The following is a 20,043-nucleotide window of genomic DNA, read 5'->3' as shown; positions in this document are numbered from 1 at the left end:
CAGGAACAGGGTATGAAGTTGTGATGGAGGCAGGTGTGGCTGGCTCAGGGCCCAAAGGAGGTCAAAAGAAGAAAATGGAAGTGTACCCCAGCACAGTGTGGGGTCCACTGAGGTTTGCAGCTAGAGAATGAAGTGCTCTCATTGGATGTTTGAGAGGTCTCCTTTATGTCTTACTGGAGAATGGAGTGGCCCGTGCTCTGGGTTCCCTCTGTAATGGAATATGGAACACGGCAAAGGAAGCCATATTCGTTGCCTTTCTGATTATTTCCCTTGAAAGGCAGTAGAGGTTCACAGCAGGACTTGGCAAACGCTTTAGTGGGGATTTTTTTTTTTTTGACTAAAAATTCACTACTCCTCAACATGAATATTTAATATTTTGGAGTTGGAAGCTGTCTTCAAGCTACTCAGCCCTGCTGCAGTGGCTCAGAATCAGCACAGGCAGTGTGCAAATGAAAGCGTGTCTTGAACTTGAATTTCATCTAATTTCAGTGTGTTAGAAAGTGTGTGTGTGTGTGTGTGAGAGAGAGAGAGAGAGACAGAGACAGAGACAGAGACACAGAGAGACACAGAGACACAGAAACAAATGCAGAGAGACAGACAGAGACACACAGAGATTGATCACAAAGCAAGAGCCACTCTTACTCAGAGACCATTTAGTACAGTTGTGCTTGTAGGTGTGGCTTACTGTTCTGGGGTCTGAGTGTTCACTGATAACCAGCCTGTCCCGCATGAATGTAAGCTCTGCAGCTTATGGACTGTGAGACAAAGAAGTCAACTGAGTGAGCTTATTTTCTCACCTTTAAATACCACCTGTTTCCTGGGGTCTGTTAGGTTGAAATGAATTTATATTTATGTGCCCCTTAAAATACTGCCTAGTATATATCAAACGCCACACAAATGCTTTGTTTTGCAGGATTTGTATCCTGAAATGAAGAATTTTAATAAAAATCAAACGCCCATTGGGCTGGTAAAAGCTCACACTCAGGGTAGATTGCTAAAGCCGAAGCATTCCAGAGACAGAGCTTTTAATGTAGAATAATGTCAAGCCTAATGGAAAAAGTGTCTGTAGAGAAGCAGGCCAACATCTCCTGAGGAAGAAAAAAAAAAGCATCCAGGGGTGCACCTGCCTTCTGCCTGCTCCCATAGCACAAAGTGTAATTGGAGAAGGGTCTTAGGAAGGAGCTAGGAGGAGTGGGACTGGGGGAACAGCTGTAGACAGTAGCCCAGGGAGGGCCTGGGAAACACTGTTTAGATGGGTTAATTGGTTAGAGCAGAAGGGTCAGGAAAAAGTTGGGGCTTCCCTGTTGAGACCTCGTGGGAAGTGAAAGGGTAGGGAGGAAGGGGAGAGATTTGGATTGACAGAAGGGGTGAAGCAGCACAGGGTGGAGAGCAGACAGTGGGCTGGCATCTCCAGCCCCTCCCCCCTCCCCATGTGGCTGCCCTGAAGGTGCGCCCTTGCTGTTGGCCTTCAGTACTCAGCCTTATGTCTTGTATTTCAAGTAGAAATTAGTGAATTTCTGCGACTGTGATCTAATTTGAAGGTTTTGGTGTAGCACAGGCTAGAAGCATTGTACTCACCTGTGTAGCACAGTCTAGAAGCATTGTGCTCACCTGTGTAGCACAGGCTAGAAGCATTGTACTCACCAGTGTAGCACAGGCTAGAAGCATTGTGCTTACCTGTGTAGCACAGGCTAGAAGCATTGTGCTTACCTGTGTAGCACAGGCTAGAAGCATTGTGCTCACCTGTGTAGCACAGGCTAGAAGCATTATGCTCACCTGTCATCTTAGGATCTAGGTTCAGGTGAATGTGGGTCAGATAGTAAACAAAGGTTTCATGTACCTCTCCCCTTATCTAGTGACTAACCATATCACAAGAAAGAAAACGCCAGGCAGATATAATGTAAGGAAGTAAGGTTTGTTTGGGATCCAGTTTCTGGGGAGCTTTAGTCCATCAGGTGGGGGAGGGGTGTGTGTGACTGTGACAGTGACTTAATCCTTGGTGGCAAGAATGTCACAGGGCAGTCTGGGAAGACAAGTATCCATAAGAAGGGCCTGCCCATAGCTTTGCATGTCTGTGAGCTGGACCTCACCTACTAAGGGCTCAGAGTAGGGGACATGGAGTCCCAAGGCACTAAATAGGAGGCTTTTGTGTCGCCTGTAAGTCACAGGTGCAGGCGTCGAACCCATCAGAATCCTCTTGTACTGTAATGTCAGCTCTTTTAGGTTTAGAGTCCATTGTTTTTGTTGTTGGGTTTTGCTTTGTTTTTTTAGCTATTTCTTCTGCTAAGTTAAATGTGCCTGTTAGTGTTGGTGTCTGTGTGGGCACAGGCTCATTGCTGTCTGATTCTGGCTGGTTTGATGGGAACGGTGAGGCATTTGCTCATGAGATCCTACAGTTATTCTTTGAATCAACATTGGAATAGGAGACGTAGTGTGCTGAGTTTCCAGGAATCCACTCCACGCCTGCTTTTAGGAGTACCTTTTACCTCGTTTTATATTCACAAACTACAGCGTTCACAATAAAAATAGCCCTTTGAGGTTAGGGATATAGATCAGTGGTGGAGCATTTGCCTAACACGGGCAGGACTTTGGATTCAGTCTCAAGCATTCACATGTCATGAAAAAAGAACCCAACTTGTTGGTCCGTTGAGTCTCAAAGAGGACCCCATGCATGGCTGCTTCATTGTTCAGTGAGAGTTTAGAACACCAGCCTCTCCTGACTTTACCTTGGAGTCATTTCCCTTAAACACATTCCCCCCGGGGGCAATGCATGGTTGCTGGGTCCCTTCTCTAAATTCCTTTTCTGCTGTCAGGGAAGTTACCTGTAATTTTCCTAAAATTTTCTTTAATCTTGAATGAAGTATGCATTTAAGAATGTATTTGCTTCTGCTAACATTAGCAAGTTTTAACAGGAAGATCTGTCTCCAGAAGAGTTTAAGATCACTAACAATGGAATGAAGGCAGTGTCTAACTTTCCAGTGTAACTGTGTAACGCTCTGTCCTTTATACATGCCCCGTAGACTAGGATATATCTTTTCATAATGTGCCTGCTGATCTGGGGCGAAGAGGGTCTTTCCACCCAGAAGAGGTGGCATCATTTTCCTGTGCTCATAATCCTTGTTTGCCACCCAAAGTGAATGTCCAGTCCACTGGGAGAGTGGACTAGAGCGCTAACCATTCTTCTCTCCAGCACTTCTTTTTTGGTTTTGTTGGATTTTACCTTGTATTGACTGCTGTGTTTGTTTTCTTGATTTTGCTGTCTTTTCAGATAATACATCCCAAAACTGATGATCAAAGAAACAGATTGCAAGAGGCTTGCAAAGACATCCTGCTGTTTAAGAACCTGGATCCAGTAAGAGAAATCATAATAATAGGATTATGGGTCAAGAACTGGGCAAGGACCTGAGTCTCCCGCTCCCCAAGCTAAGATCACTCTGTGATTACGGTGGAAGCTGAGTGGTTACATGTGCTTGCTGGCTTGAATATGTGGATATGCCCTGTTAAGGTGCCAAGGGGAGAGAGTGCCATGCACCTCAAACCCAGCCCTGAGATAGGGCAGAGGAGAGGCTAGACCCTTGCCTAGCTCTGGGATGGTGCAAGGAGGGAGAGGCTAGACACTTGCCTAGCTCTGGGATGGGGCAGGGAGGAAGAGGCTAGACCCCTGCATTCTCTGTATAGCATGAGGCCCTTAGGGGGTCCTCTCTGTTGCTCCCAACAGCCAGTAATAGGAATCCTTGAATGTAATGAAGCTCTATGTTGTTCATATTTTAAATGGAGTGTTTTACTTGGCTTAAGGCAAGGGAATGTTTGATTCTTTGAAAGAATTTTGACATCTCTAGTCTCCACAGAGGGTGTTTCTAGCATACCACTTGGTATGAGCATGAGTGCTCAGTCTTTGCCTCACACTCTTAAGTGTTCTGCTTTGTCATCACAGATAGTGTTTTGCTGTCTAGTGATTTAGGGAGGAGCTGCTGCTTCGTTCCAAACGTGAAGGACCAACTCTTCTAGCTTACTTCAACCCTGTCACTCCACATGTCCTAGTTTTCAGATTGATGTCTGGGAACATCAAGGCCTATTGTTTTTAAGATGAGGTTCCCCCTCCCCTGACATTTTTTGAAAGATTAAGGTACTACATCACACCATTTTATATAAGGTTATGTTTATACCCTGAAATGTTTACAGATCTCTACTGGGGGATGGCTGCTCCATAGGCAGGGTTCCCAGACCTTGGAACTCAACAGTTGGCCTTCCTGGGGCCTGCAGGAACATCTAGGATGATTGCCAGGGTCCAGCTGCAGTGACTGTGATGGCAAGAGCGTTCCAGAACGAGGACAGCGCCACAGATGAGGGGAAACAGTAATTACCAATTAGCAAAGAGTGACGCTGGCTTTGTAGCTACTGTTTCATCTGAATTTGTTTCCTGGAGTCATTGTTTAGTTTGAAAAATTCACACTTCTCAGACCTCAGCACATTTCCCCCTTGGAGTACTGTATATTTAAATATTGAAGCACAGATTTTCTAATTACAAGTGTCTTTGAAGATACTCTTTTCATGAATATTTTAATGCTTAACTTGGTGGGCCGTTTTCCTCCGGAAGTGTTTCTAATTTGAGGCTACCTGGAACAGTTTTCCTGTGCTATCCGGTGGGCTCTTCCATCAGTTCAGTGAACTGTTGCTGCCTGCGGGACTCAGAGCCTTTCCTGAGCTCCGTCTCGAATCTGCATTCTGTAAGAGAACTTGATGTGGGTTCCCAGTGGCTGTCAGCAGCACCGTAAGCCTCTGTGTATTAAAGATTTTCTAAGTTCTCAGCACTCTGTGGGTAATTACGGGGGAAATTAGATTTTGATTGATTAGAGCAGACACCTGTCACACAAGAGAAGATTTAAAAAGCAAAAGTCTCTGTTTTATTAAGAATTTTTATATACTAGTATGAGTGCTTTAGCTTTATAATTAAAAGCCGTGTTTCATATGTCGGCTTAAAATGGGGCTAATTCTAACATAACCAAAAATTTTACTGTAGCAATTTATTTCATTTTTCTCAATCTGACATTTAGAGTCAGAATTAATCAATAAAGCTGATATTTTCCTACTACCTGCCCTCAAAGTATCATAAGTAACAAGTAAAATACAGTAAGCCATTTAATTAACCTTCAGAATTTTGATAGGTGACCATATGTTGCCTGAGGTTGATGAACTCATTTGGGTAAAAGCTCCCCGTGGGGCTAATTAGCACCATGCTGGGAAATCTCTGCTTTATTCTGTCCTGGCTCCATCCTCAGCCCTGGCTGCTGCCCATGAAGAGGAGCCAGAGCTCATCCATGACCAGGGAGGAATGAAAACCCTACAACCAATCACCATTATTTCCTCGTGTTTCTCTTAGTCCATGGGAAGATTCAAAATGTTGTTCTCTGTATAGAGTATTTTTTTTAATTAAGAAATTTTAATCACTACACATAAATTTACCAAAAATCCACAATGAACAAAAGTTAATGAAAAGGAACTTCCCTACAACTCTGTCTTCCAGCTCCTTCACTTCTCAGTAGACAAGTTCTTTTACGTTATCATGTTTATTTCCCAGGGCTATGTAATGCATATACAAATATATTTTTTTAAAAAAGATTTATTTATTTTATGTATATGAGTACACGATAGCTGACTTCAGACATACCAGAAGAGGGCATCGGATCCCATTACATATGGTTGTGAGCCACCATGTGGTTGCTGGGAATTGAACTCAGGACCTCTGGAAGAGCAGTCAGTGCTCTTAACCACTGAGCCATCTCTCCAGCCCCAAATTATTCTTTTTAGCATTTTGCTGACAGCAATATTTAGGCAGTGTTTTGCTCTGGTCTTTTCTTATTTAATGCATTAGGTACCATAGAGATATATATACATAGAGCCTCTACATTTAAAATTTTTTATTAGTCCTTTGCAAGTTTCAAGTTCCCTACACAACATGTTTTAATCACATTCACCCTTCAACCCTTCCCAGATCCACCCTCCATTCCCTAAGCCACCCAACTGTGTGTCAGAACAAATAAACCTTTCAAGACCAGTTTGTGCTGCCCAAAATATCCTTAGCTGTGTGGTCTTCTCCTGGAGTGTGTTCTATTCTCTTAGGAAAAATTTGATCCTTTCTTTTCCGACATCAAACAGTTGTCAGTCACTGCATACTTAGGGGTGGGATTGTGTGCCCAACTCCCATGTCTATGCTGGGATTTGTTCTGGTCCTGGGCTTGCACAGGCTTTGCACAGGTAGATGTGCTACCACAGCTGCTGTAAGTTCATCTCTGGGCTGCCCTGCTGTGTCCACAAGTTCTTACCTAAAAGTCAGGAGTCACTCACTGCCTCTAGCTTTTATACAATCCCTACTTTTTCTTCTACAGTGATTCCTGAACCTTGGGTTGGTGCAGTATACACAGAGCCTTTAAGGCTGAGCATTCGGGACTCTCTTATTATCTGGCTAGTTAAGGTCTATGTGTTTGTCACCATCTATTGCGCATAAGAACTCAGGAGAGTGGATAAGCACACTGATTTATGAGTATCCTGACCATTTAGAAGCATAAGAGTATAGGTTCTCCCCTAGGGCTTATGACTTATGTACCCATAAGTCTGTCTTGTGGAGTGAGATTTAAATCCAATAGAAAGTGTTGGTTACTTCCATGGGTATGTCTTGCTAGATGGACTCTTGCTGAAGCTTGAGGAGTTTAGACAAGTGCTCTTCACTCCTAGTGCCTGCATAGCCCTTTCCAGCACTTGAAAGCTAGCTGGTAGGGATGGAGTTTCTAGGTCCATACCATCTTGATCTCATCATGTTTTATGGCTCAACTATGTCGTGTCTTCAGCAATACATTCTTAGTGTCATGCTCTAGAGGGTAACCAAGAACAGTGGTGAAGCTTCCAGTGTTTGAGGGTCTGTGGGACCTCATTGCCCAGCAATTCCAACGAAGAAATCATTCCTAGAGTTGGCTTTTGTTTCTTTTTTCTATGAACATTATTGCTCTGTTATAGGGTAACTCCATATCTACATCTTTACTCTGTGTGTGTGTGTGTGTGTGTGTGTGTGTGTGTGTGTGTGTGTGTGTCTGCGTACGCACCTGCCCACAAATACTTATCATTCAGACCACACCACAAGGTAAAGTATTCCTGACCTTGGATTTAGCAGTGGATTTTTAGATATCAAAACAAAAATGAGAAGAGAGAGATAGGTACATTGGACTTTGAATCAACAAGACATTTTATAAGTCACAGGACATTACCCCCACTTAAAAAAAGTGAAAAGGCAAACTATAGAATGGAAGAAAGTATTTGATGATCATATACTTTAAAAAGGTCTAGTGTTCAAAATATTTAAATGATGTAAGATGTGAAAAAAAATCTGATTTTTAAAATGAGCAAAGTAGTTGAATAGCTTTCTCCAGAGAAGACAAATGCCAAACAAGCAGATAGATACCCGGTGTGGTTAGACATTAAGAAAATGCAAATCAAGACCAAATGAAATACTACTTCATCTCCACTCGAAGGCCTTAAGTAAACAAAACAAAACAAACAAACAAACAAAAAAACCAAAAAAATCCACCAATAACTACAAATGTTGAAGACATGGGACATTAGAACTCTCACAAATTGGTAAGCAGTTCAGTTGCTCAAAGTTAAGTGTAAAGATCCTGTATAGGTCAGAAATTCCTCTCATAGACATTCAGAAGGAGTGAGATTAAACACTGGCTGAGACAAGTACTTGTATACAAGTATTCATATTAGCACTGTCTACAGGAGCCTGAAGGAGGTAGAAACTATCAGAGTGTGGAATCTGGGGGTTGGACCCAGGTCACCAGGCCTGTGTGACATCTTGCTGGCCCAGTAAACTGATTCTAAAATTTACATCTAAAATAGATAAATCTGGAGAGGCAAAATCCCAGAAAAGCTTACACGGTGTTGAAAGGCAGGCAGTGAATTGATAATGACTTCAACACTTAGTACAAGGTATGATACCAATATTGGCAAGAAATGCATACATTGAGTAGCAGAGCTGAACACAACCCGAGAATAGCTCCACGTGAATCAAAAGGACGAGGAGCAAAGGCAACAAGTGGTTCTGGTACAAGTGGATGCTGCACCCTAACGAATCCAGACAGGTTTTATATTCCTCACAAAATGAACCCTAAATAGATCAGAGACCTCAATGTAAAATGATAAAAACTCCTAAATATTATAGGTACCTAGATGATCTAGACTTCGGTGACTATTTAGATGGGGTACCAAGAGTACAGTAGAGGAAAGAAGCAATAAGCTGGACTTCATTAAAATTAAACGTTTCTAAGGCCAAGTGTTGTGCTATAGTCCTGTAATTCCAGTACTTAGGAAGCTAAGACAGGAGGGGTGTGAAGTACAGGACATGTGTGGCTACACAGTAAGACCCTGCTTCAAAAAGAAAAAACAAAACAAAAAAACCCTAAAGTTTCTGACTATAGAAGATACAATCAACAGAATGAAGAAACAAACCATAAGCAGAGAGAAAATATTTGCAAAAGATACACCCAGGGGCTAGAGAGATGGCTCCACAGTTAAGAGCACTGGCTGTTCATCCAGAGGACCCTGGATTCAGTTCCTAGCACCCACATGGAAGCTCGCAACTGTAACTCCAGTTTCAGGGAATCCAGCACCATTATACAAACATGCAGTCAGCCAAAACGGCAATGCACATGAAAGTAAAAATGAGTAAATTAAAAAAAGAAACACCAGATAAAGAGCAGCTAAACAAACATACTAATAATTTTTTAGAAGCTTAACAGTAACAACCTGATAGGAAAATGGATCAAGACTGGTGAGATAGGCCAATGGATAAAATCATATGTCACATCCATGGAGTGTTTCTCAAGCTGGAAAATGCATATTAGTGATTATGCTGCAGTGGGGATGAACCATGAAGACATGCAAAGTGGAATAAGCTAGATACAAGAAAAAAACATTTTATCATTACTTTATATTGAAATATTCAGAAAATAAGTATCTACATAGAATAAACAGATTTGTGATTTCTAAGGAGTTAGGGGACCATGGAAGTGGCAAATGACTGCTTTATAGACACAAGGTAATGAAAACTTTTTAGTACCTCAGAGGGAGGGTTGATGCTCAGTAACCTATGTCACTGGGGAGAAGCACATCAAAATTAAAACAGTGAGATAGTGCACACCCATCCAAATGGCCAAAGTCTAGAACATTTGATACGGTGGTGAAGGTGTGGAGCAACAGGAACTCTGGCTCATTGCTGTGGGGATTCAGAGTGGCTTATCTGCTTTGAAAGTGGTTGGTCGGGACCCTCCCACACTTCTGTCCCCACACTCCGGCTCTTCTGCCCCTCTTTACCCACAGGAGTCAAAAACCTAACATTCACACAAAAACCAGGATACAGTCATTCACAGCAGCTTTACGTATGATTGCATAGTGCTGGAAGCCACCCAGATGTTCTTCCATGGATGAATGGATAAACTATGGTACATTCAGACAGCGGAATATTACTTAGTGAAAGGAAATGATCTGTGGATCCATGAAAAGACATAAAGGAAACATGTATTAGTAAGTTAAAGAAGCCAGACTGAAGAGGCTAGCCCTACCTGAATCTCTCAGACATTGTAATAGTCAGTAAAATGGGCTCAGTAGTAACCAGGAATCAAGGACAGAAAAGATGAACAGCTGGGTCCAGAATCTTACTGGGGCAGACAGATTAACTAGCCATGTCCTTTCACTTGACTGAGTGGAAATGGTGTATCTGTGTAGGTTCAAGGCAACAAATGGGGCCCTTTGGTGGGGACTAGAAATGCTGAGGGAGGCTTGTTCAAGTATGGGGGCAAGCAGCTTATGGGAAATCTCTGCATCCCTCACCGCTTGCTATGAAACTACAACTCTGAAAAATAATAAGGTCTCCGTGTGCTAGTTCAAACATATTGATTTCCACTAATTTTATCATTTAGTAGCTGTTCTAAAGGACTAGGTCTGACGTTTTCTGGAAAAGGGATAAAACTGGAGATCATTATGTTTGGTGATACAAGCCAGCCCATATACTTCTGTTTTCCATGTGCAGAGAAGGGGCTGGGAAGGGGAATCAGAGGGAACGTGACCTTAGCTTAAAGGAAAGGGGAAATGCGAGAGGGAGTAAAAGAATGTGAGTGATGTGAAAGCAGAGGGTATGACGGGGGGATGAGAAGGAAACAGCCGGTCAAGGGGCAAGGAACAGGGAGCATCAGCAGGGAAGGAGGACAGATCCAACAGATAATGAATGACTCTGTAGCAAAGTCCCCTGATAGAACCCGTTAGTTTGTACTCTAACTTCAAAAAACTAATCTAAAAATGTAGTGGCTAAAGCGTACTTTGAGGATGGATTTGGAATCCACTGTTTTGCAGACTGAAGTCCCTCTACAGAAGCCCTGAACTCAGCACAGTATGAAAAGCACTTCAGTGCATAGGGAGGCTGCACTTCAGCATTGCTACAGCTGCAAGAGCACAGCTTTAGCAGGACAGCTCCACGGTTGCTCTTATGCTTAGGCAGGTCTTTATGCCGTGTTCAAACCTCCAGGAAACCCTGTGGTCCTCATGGTTGGACCAGTGAGACAGAAGGTGGCTGGTACATCCATACATGGGTCATCTCTCTCTCTGCCCCTTCCTCCAAGCAGGTTTTCATTTTTAGTTGTACCCTTTCTGAGAGAGTCCTGCTGTAGTCATCGACTCCCTTGGAAGGTGGATGTAGGAGAATCCTCATGTGCTGAGTGTATAGGAACATGGCAGAGCGTATTTATTGACCCAGCACTGTAGGGAGGCATCAGCTTTGTTCCCAATCTTTTGTTAGGATGTGGCACAGCATTTGTCACTTCATGGTGACTTCCTTGAGAAGGAGTGGTCAGAGTGGAGGTTGCCCATTTGAGGTCCTACTAAATGTCACCATGATGTTTATTCAATTTGTACTTTCCCATAGAAGCCAGTAAGAATGTCTCTTCCTCATGGTGACTCCAGTACACCGTGCCATCCTCCACAAGTGAACGTTGCTAAGTGAGAGGAGTGGCATCCTATTTCAACCTTAGTTTGCGTTTCTCTTTATTTTAAGGCACAACCTCCTCAGATGTATTTTGGATCTCTAGACACAGGTTCATGGTGGCCACGGGAGAGCCTGGTTCTGTTGGTTTAGTAGGACTCCTTGATGATCCCTTTCAGCCTAAAAACTTGTGTCTTCCAGTTCTGGAAAATTCATTCCATATTTCTTCATCGTCTCTGTTTCCTCTAGATCTCTTTCCATTCTTTGTTGACTTCGTGGTTTGGGTTTTACTCTTTCTTATTTTATATACTTAAAATAATCCAGTCAGGTGGCTATGTGTCATTTGATGTTTGTAATACCTATAGGATGTGTAATGCCAAGAACAAACCTTAAGGTAAATGCAGACTCTGGGTCCGAGAGTCACTGAGCACTTATTGGTTATAACAAATCTCCCATAGGGCTGCGGGAGTTGGTAGTGGAGGAGGCTGAGGAATGGAGCCCTGTGGTTGTCTCAGTACACCGTGGACCTAAGACTGCCCAAGAAGTTGATTTTAAAGGAAAACAATAGCAGTCATGTTTTCAGTTTTTTATCTTTTATTGTAAGAATCCTTTTTATATGCCTCTGTGTATAATGTCATCCTGAGCCGCCTCTGAATGGATAAGCAGCACTGTCTAAAACTCTGCTTTGTTCCTGGGACATCTGTAGCATGGGGTTTTGTTGAGGCTGCCAGCAAAAAGCGGATTGAGAGCCCTGAGGAAGCAGGGCAGCTTGTGAGCAGCTCGCCATTAGACCTGGGAGCCTGTTCCCATCAGTGAAAGGCTTGCTTTCCCGGCACTGGGGTTTGGTTCGTCTATTCTAGCTCTTTCCAGCTTGTTTGATTTCTCTCTGATCCTTGTCTGGGCAATTAAGTCAAGTCTGGGCTGCTCAGCATTGTCTGGGTTAGAGGAAGTGTATGGGAAGGTGGTACCCGATCCACCTGCACCTTTAAACCATTCAGCTGGCTTTCATCTTTGTCTTTAGGCCCCAACCTGATGGACCACAGAATTTTAGTCTGAATGGTCCCCACACTGCCTTCATTGGCCCCTCCAGTACTGTTAAATGCCCCTTTCATAATTTGTAAAGATCTTTCATAGAGATGCAGATGCTGGTTTTTGAAGAGAAATGTCATGACAGAAAAGACAGTGACAGATTTTGTTATGGTCATTTCATTGTTTTGGTTTTTGTTTAGCTTCCCTCCACTGGCACCTCAGTCTGTGTTTTGCCCTGTTTTGTTTTGGGCATTGACACAAACTCTAAAATTGAAGTTAGGATGTAATTTCACCAGGTATTTAGGGAACTGTCTTAGTCGGGGTTTCTATTCCTGAACAAACATCATGACCAAGAAGCAAGTTGGGGAGGAAAGGGTTTATTGAGCTTACTTCCACATTGCTGTTGATCACCAGAGGAAGTCAGGACTGGAACTCAAGCAGATCAGGAAGCAGGAGCTGATGCAGAGGCCATGGAGAGATGTTCCTTGCTGGCTTACTTTCTCTGGCTTGCTCAGCCTGCTCTCTTATAGAGCCCAAGACTTCCAAGCCCAGGGATGGCACCACTCACAAGGGGCCCTACCCCCTTGATCACTAACTGAGAAAATGTCCCACAGCTGGATCTCATGGAGGCACTTCCCCAACTGAAGCTCCCTTCTCTGTGATAACTCCAGCCTGTGTCAAGTTGACACACAAAACCAGCCAGTACAGGAACTTCCACACTAGTTCTAGCGATAAGAAGAGGAGGTTTTAAGACCAGATAGCTTACAGAAATTTGAAACAGTTCTTTACCACCCTAGTTAGTTTAGTTTTTAAATTTTTTCCTCAAGATGTGTGATGGTTTGGTAGTCCTTTTCTGTGTGAAGTGGTGATACTTTCAAATGTTCTAAAGTAGGCCAATTATCATTACTTTCATTCAGATGTTGAATATGAGAATAAAAAATCTCATTTGTATGTGGTGAGGGAGACTAAATGGTATTTTTTTTTTATAAAACTCAATGGTAATGATGTTCCCATTTCTTTGAAATCTTTCACAAAAACATAAAAATTGTAGGATTACTTGAGGAACTATGTTATAGATACACATAAAGTTACTTTGTTTATTTAAAAAATAGGAGCAGATGTCTCAAGTTTTAGATGCCATGTTTGAAAAATTGGTCAAAGAAGGGGAACATGTAATCGATCAAGGCGACGATGGTGACAACTTTTACGTCATTGACAGGTAAGTTTTATCCAGCTTTACTCCTGAAATTTAAAAAAAAAAACAACCTACTGTGTAAAATCTTAGCAGTTGCTATGACAACCAACAGATTAATCTGATAGCTGTTTTTCTTCAACCTTACTGAATGATGTAACTGTCTTGTGAATATATACAATAAAGCTGCACTAGGTCATGCAAGGAGCCAGTTTATAGGCAAAGTGAATCTGTAAGTCACAGTCATTAATGTGCCTTGATTTGCTAACTTATATTTAGCAGATAGAAAGTAGTGTTGCCGTATAGTAGAAGCCAATCACAGTGAGAACTGGAGCTAGACATGGTATCAAAGAATCTAAGTGGAGGTATAGCCCACTCAGGTTTGCCATGTTTTTACAATGTTCTTATTATTAACTGTAAAAGAACTCAGGTATTCCAGAAGGCATAAGGTAAGGAGGGAACCTTTTTCCCTGCTGTTTTAGTATCCTTTAATCAGTAGAGTGATCTTCACATGTGTCCTCACAGAAATTGTGTACTATTATATTTGTCTTTTAAAATGTTTCAGGGTGGTGTTTGTTTTGTTTTGTTTTGTTTTGTTTGTTGCACCTGCTGTGTAGACAGGCTGGCCTTGAACACATAGAAAATATTTTACTAAACAGAAAGGATATGCACTTACTAGTATTGACAATCAAGTTTCAAAGATCTTAGACTGTTTAACTTAACCAGAGAACAATATTGTGACTAGATGAGCCTCAGACCATCCTCAGCACACGGACAGAGTGCGCTTCACTTGTAGAGTCAGGCAGGGTTTCTGTGGCAGTTGTGTCCCTAGCTGCTCAGTCTTGAGAGGAACACAGATTGACTCCCTACCCAGTCTACCATCCTCTGGGGACAGTTGTGGTCAGCTGGTAATACTATCCTCTGGGGACAGTTGTGGTCAGCTGGTAATTAGAACTCTCTGGCTTCCCTTTCCTGATCATATAGGAACTGTGCGTGTGCTTTTCTTCCTTCCTTCCTTCCTTTTTTTTTTTTTTGTTATTGTTTTTGTTTTTCAAGAGATTGGGTTTCTCTGTATAACCTTGGCTATCCTGGAACTCACTCTGTAAAGCAGGCTGGCCTCAAACTCACAGAGATCTACCTACCTCTGCCTCCCAAGTGCTGGGATTAAAGGTATGCACCCCCACTTCCCGGCAGTTTCGTGGGTAGAATGATGCAGTGTGCCTTTCAGTTGGGGCGTTTACTCATTTCTTCATTCTCTATTCTGGTGCCCTAGTTACCTTCCACCGCAGCACTACCCAGGGTTAGGGATACAGCCTGACCCCAACGTATCCCTTTATGTAAGGCAGAGTCATAGTTTTGATGTCACAGCCTTCACTAACAAAACCACTTAGAAATCCACTCCCTTTTTTTTTTTTTTAATTGAATCATAGGTGAGAGCCCCAGGTGCAGTCCAGTTCTTTCAGTGGGTATGTTTTTACAACGTTCTCTTCCAGTTAGATCCTAACCACCCATTGGCATATGAAACACTCCAGCTCACAGGAGCGGCTGATTGAGGTCACCCACATAGTCAGTGCGTCTGGGCCACAGCCAGATCTCCTGTCACCAGCTTCTGTTCATGCTCATTGCTCTGTCATGCACTGCCTGAGGCCTCATACGTCAGGGTGGGAATCAGTATGAAGAGCAGCTGCCTGTGTAACAGACTTCCCACTGAGGCCCTCCGCTGGGCTGGCAGTGTGTTTTACCCTCTCCAGGATGCTTTGTTTTCTCATTTATATTTTGTTTGTTTGTTTGTTCAGAATAGGAAATCTAGAAGGCAATGTCAGTGACAAAATAAAGGGTGTAAATGGCAGGGTTTAAAATAATAGTTTAAAAGTAATTATCTGTGAAACACATTCTAGGGCATATCCTCAAAAGCACCATTCTATCCACAAACTACATTTAAAGCCAACAATTTTCTCCCCGTTAGGTAATATCTTTTGTTTCTGTTTCTGTAGGTTTCTTTACTAGTCACAGTCGTTTCCTAATCCTTAAAAGCTGTCTCTGTCAGGTGGTGGTGCATGCTTTTAATCTCAGCACTTGGGAGGCAAAGGCAGGCAGATCTCTGTGAGTTTAAGGCCAGCCTGGTCTACAGAGTAGGTTCCAGGACAGCCAAGGTTATACAGAGAAACTCTACCATGAAAAACAAAACAAAAACAACAACAAAAAAAAATGTCCACTTTTGCACTACCACGTCTTTGTCCAGGATTTTACCAACAGAATAAAGCTAAACAAGAACTTCTCTTGTCTGCCTCCCAAGTGCCCCAGCCAACCTTGAAACCATGTTCTCTACTGAGTACAGAATGTTGGAAGATGGCCCTATGTAGAAAAATAGCTTATATGAGTGTAGGGCCTGGCCACGTGAGCACAGGGACCCGTGAGTGGAATCTCTTTGCCTGCAGAAGGCACCTCAAGGGAAAACCGCCACAGAAACATCTACAGAAAGACCAAGTCCAGCAGCTTGGTCTGGATCCTACCACTTTCTAGTTTCAGCTTGAAGTTGACCTAAAGTGAGGAGTCGGGGAAGGAGTGTTAAGGCTTCGTGGGCCAATGTGGCCTAAGAATTCAATTTTGCTTGTAACCCAAACCGGCCATGTATAATAAAGACAACGTTTGTTTGTGTACTAATAAGACTTTATTGGCAGCTGGCCTGGGGGCCACCTCCTGCCATAGTTTATACAGGGCTCGTCAGCAGATTGTTAGAGCTGTATTCCTTTAAGAAGTAGCCATTTTCTTCTGGTCTCAGAAGCCATGTACATTTCTTTTAGAAACACAAAGTATTAAATACACAGTCAATGACCTGGAATGACCATGGCCCTTACTGTGTGAGATAAGTCCAGCTGGTGTTCGTCGTATGTTCCACAGATGCCTTTCTGTGAACACTGTCACTGAATTTAACTTCATTTGTTTAGTTCCATTTTCCCTGTGCGTTGTCCCTGTCCAGGTGTAGTTGATGGCCTTTTCCATAGGTCTGGAACAGATGTACACACGCTGTTATGGGGGAGAGGCAGGCAGCAACAAGATTGCATTGCACAGGGCTCTTCTTCTCTGAGATACTGCAACACTGTAATTAAATGCTACCTGAGTCACATTGTCTCTGATTTCCATATGAATTTATATATGTCCAACAGAGGAACATTTGATATTTATGTAAAATGTGATGGCGTTGGAAGATGCGTCGGTAACTACGATAACCGTGGGAGTTTCGGAGAACTGGCCTTAATGTACAATACGCCCAGAGCAGCTACAATCACTGCTACCTCTCCTGGTGCTCTGTGGGGTTTGGTGAGTAAAATATTTGCTTGACCTAAGTGACACTATTAAAATTATCATGACAGTAGATAGGCAGATACTCTGATTCTGTATTTTCATTTTAATTGGTGGTTTTATTTGGGATCACAAGTCATTGGCATTTGTTAAGCATTTACTACATGCTACCCTGTTAAGACATAAAATCTGTGCTGAACCAAAGCTTTACGTCCTGTCTCTCTCCAAGTCAGGAGCTTGTGTACACTGGCCCTTGGGAATGACATCAGATCCAGTATGCTCTTCTCTTATCCATGCTTAGAAACCACAAGCCACAACAGCTGGAGAGATGGCTCAGTCAGGAAGGTACCCACTGGACAAGAATGAGGCTGTGCGTTTGCATCCTCAGAACCAATGTAAAAAGTTGAGCAGAGTGGCTCGTGCCTATAAGGCCAGCATCAGGGAAGCAGGCATGCAGACCCAAAACTCATGGGCTAGCCAGTCTGGTTAAGTCAGTGAACTTCAGGTTCAGTGAGAGACCTTGTCTCCAAGATGGAGAGCAACCCAGGAAAGACATCTGACATCAGTCTCTGGCCCCTATATGTACATGTGCGTTGTGCACAAGCATTGGATCACAGGTATGCACATACCCTCAGCTAACAAGTACGAATACTGTACCACACCCACATGGACACACGCACATTCACAGCCTTTTTCTCTGAGATCTCTGAGGTAAGTAGTATCCTCTGTAAATCAGTGGTTTTCAGAGTGACCAACAGAAAGCCACAATTGGGGACTTGTTAGGAACATCCCAGGCCCCCAAGAACTCCTGCACCAAGAAGTCTGGAGAAGGGCAGAGCAATACTGGCAGAAGTCTTCCATGTGATTCTGATGTGTGCTGCACTTTGAAAAAGCATGGGAAAAAAGCAAAGCAAAACAAACAACAACAAAACGGTCCTCTTGGTGGCATTCGCTGACTGACTGCAGTATAGAGTAAAATACCTGTTCTTTTCATTTTGGATACTGAAAAAAAGGTTTGCCTTGATGCTACACAAATCTAACCATTCATTCTCTTTGGGTGGGATGTGGACTAAGCATTCCAATCTGGAAACTCAAAGCTTGAAATGCCCCCAATCCAGAACTTTTTAAGCACCAACATGATTCCAAACTGTAAAATTCTATATCTCACCTAATATTACAAATCAGTCAAAATGCAAGGCACATTATAATACTTTACCTTTAGGGCATGTATATGAGCTATCTATAAACTATAAATTTTATGTTTAGACCTGAACATGCTCCTTAACTTCTTTGTTAGAATTTTTCAGAATCTGGGCAGTCAGGTGTTGGGGAGGGGGGAGAGTGGGCGTTGGGTGGATCGGAGGTGGTGTTTAAAGTCTGAAACACTTCTGGTCTCAAGTATTTCAGACAAGAGATTCTCAGTCTGTATCTTTAAATAAGTGTCTTAATGGTAGAAGTTCTGTCAAGTGTTGGTTCGCAGAAACATTGGCTGACGAGCCAGAGAAGCTGTGGTAGCAGAATGCAGAGCTCAAGGACTAACAAGTGACTCTGGCTTTAAGCTGGGGTTCTCAGTCTTAGCTTGGTAAGCTTGCAGACTCCCCTGGGGACCCACTTACCACCCTGCAGATTGCACATCTGTGCTGTAAGGTGAGCCTGGCCTTGCTTGGACTCAGCTCCCAGGAGTCTGCACTGCCTGGCATCACACTTCACCTCAGGCCACCCTGACAATTGTGTGGGACACAAAACAGTACATCCCATGTTCACGACATGCAGGTGTTAGGTTTCCCCCTCAGCTGTTTGTAGAAGAGGTTGTAACTGTCTGATTTCAGAGGATTACTGAGTTACAGAATGTACCATTCATCTCAGCCTTTGACTCATAAAACATTTTGCTCAAAAGAAAAAACAAGATACTTAAAACTTCTTTTTATAGGAGCCAAGCAGTCATTGTATGCCTATTAAATGAGTCATTTTTATAAGTTATAGGATAAAAAATGGAGATTCTTTCGTGTAGAAAGAACCACATCACCTAAATATGTTAAAGATACCTTAAAACCAACAGAGGACAGGCGCATCAGAGCAGACCTCTGTGTGCAGGAAGGACTCACAGTGTGTGTGGGGGTGGGGTGGGGCGGGGGCTAATCTTGTGTCTGCCATGACCTGCCTATTACAGAACGTGTAACCGGAGTTGCCAGTCAGAGTCAGGGTGTGAGACAGGAATGAGGCGTCCTCAGGCATCCCTGGTTCCAGATCGCCCCCCAAGTATGGCTAGTTTCAGCTGATGCTAATGGTAACCAATGTACAAAGGGCCCAGAGTTTTTGTGTGCACAGTTCTTAAACTTATAAGAAAAAATTTGGAGATTTCTTTTGGTGCTTTATACATGTTGATGACATTTATAAACAGTGTAGTTTCTGAGGCATTCATGAGTGCAATATCTTTAAAATTATAATTGGGCATACTTTCATTATATTTGAAACTTGCTTTTTAAGAACAATTTGCATAGCCAGTTGCTTCTAGGGGGGAGTCAAGGCAGTGTGGAGATGTTAGGACCTGCAGCCTGCAGCCTCATCCTAGAGCCTCACTCTGGAAATAGTGCCCTGCAGCTCTTAGCCCTCAGAGAGTAGCTGAAGACTTGGCCACTCGGAAAGGCCATTGTGAACGCGACTGGGAAGAAAGCCTTTGAAATTAGGCTTCCTAGATTTGGGTCACAGTGGGTTGTGAAATGTTAATAGACAATTCTTCCTGAGATACACAATTCATTATTTATTTCTAAATGGCTAAACTATTTCAGGCCTTCTATGTTTTAACGACAGCAGCAGCAACCAAGGCCTGTCTTTAAAATGTACCTGCTTCCCAAATCTGACTGTGTATATGACAATCACATGGGACACTTTTATAGATGTTATTTCACCAGACATGTAGAGATTTTGATTAACTAAAGTTTTTAGTTTTAAAAATTATCTCAGCAGCCGGGCAGTGGTGGCGCACGCCTTTAATCCCAGCACTTGGGAGGCAGAGGCAGGTGGATTTCTGAGTTCGAGGCCAGCCTGGTCTACAAAGTGAGTTCCAGGACAGCCAGAGCTATACAGAGAAACCATGTCTCGTAAAATCAAAAAAAAGAAAAAGAAAAAGAAAAAAATTATCTCAGCAAATTCTGAGCCAGACTTCAAAAGGACTCAGTAATTTTTGTGAATTAACTCATAAAATTAAAAAAATATACTTTATTCTATTTACTTTTTATTTTGTGTGTATGGGGGGACCCATATAAAAAGGTCATTTGTGTCCTGCTGATCGAAGGCAGGCCATTAGGCTTGGCAGCTGATGCCAAAGTACAGCTGGCATATAAATGGTAATAAACTAACTCTGGAAAGAAGATGTTTAATTTCCTAGTGTCTCATTCTGCCTGGCTGTTAGCACAAACCACCAAGGATGGTGCATGCATTAACATCTCACTGATCTGAAGGTTAAGAACTCTTTTTTTTTTTTTTTTTTTTT

At 42.7% G+C, this 20,043-nt stretch overlaps 1 protein-coding gene across 2 annotated transcripts in view; it reads left to right on the top strand.

Annotated features, from left to right (window-relative positions):
- Prkar2b (protein kinase cAMP-dependent type II regulatory subunit beta) overlaps positions 1–20,043 on the top strand; it is a 104,143-nt gene that overhangs the window by 74,460 nt on the left and 9,640 nt on the right. For both annotated transcript variants that reach the window (XM_031355290.1, XM_031355288.1), the window contains exons 4-6: positions 3,269–3,352; positions 13,168–13,274; positions 16,415–16,568. In XM_031355290.1, coding sequence (XP_031211150.1) covers positions 3,269–3,352; positions 13,168–13,274; positions 16,415–16,568 — 345 coding nt within the window. The remainder of the gene's footprint in view (positions 1–3,268; positions 3,353–13,167; positions 13,275–16,414; positions 16,569–20,043) is intronic.

Source organism: Mastomys coucha, unplaced genomic scaffold (assembly GCF_008632895.1).
Source record: "Mastomys coucha isolate ucsf_1 unplaced genomic scaffold, UCSF_Mcou_1 pScaffold6, whole genome shotgun sequence".
NCBI classification, from domain to species: Eukaryota; Metazoa; Chordata; class Mammalia; order Rodentia; family Muridae; genus Mastomys; species Mastomys coucha.
This window is presented reverse-complemented; position numbering and strand designations above follow the sequence as displayed.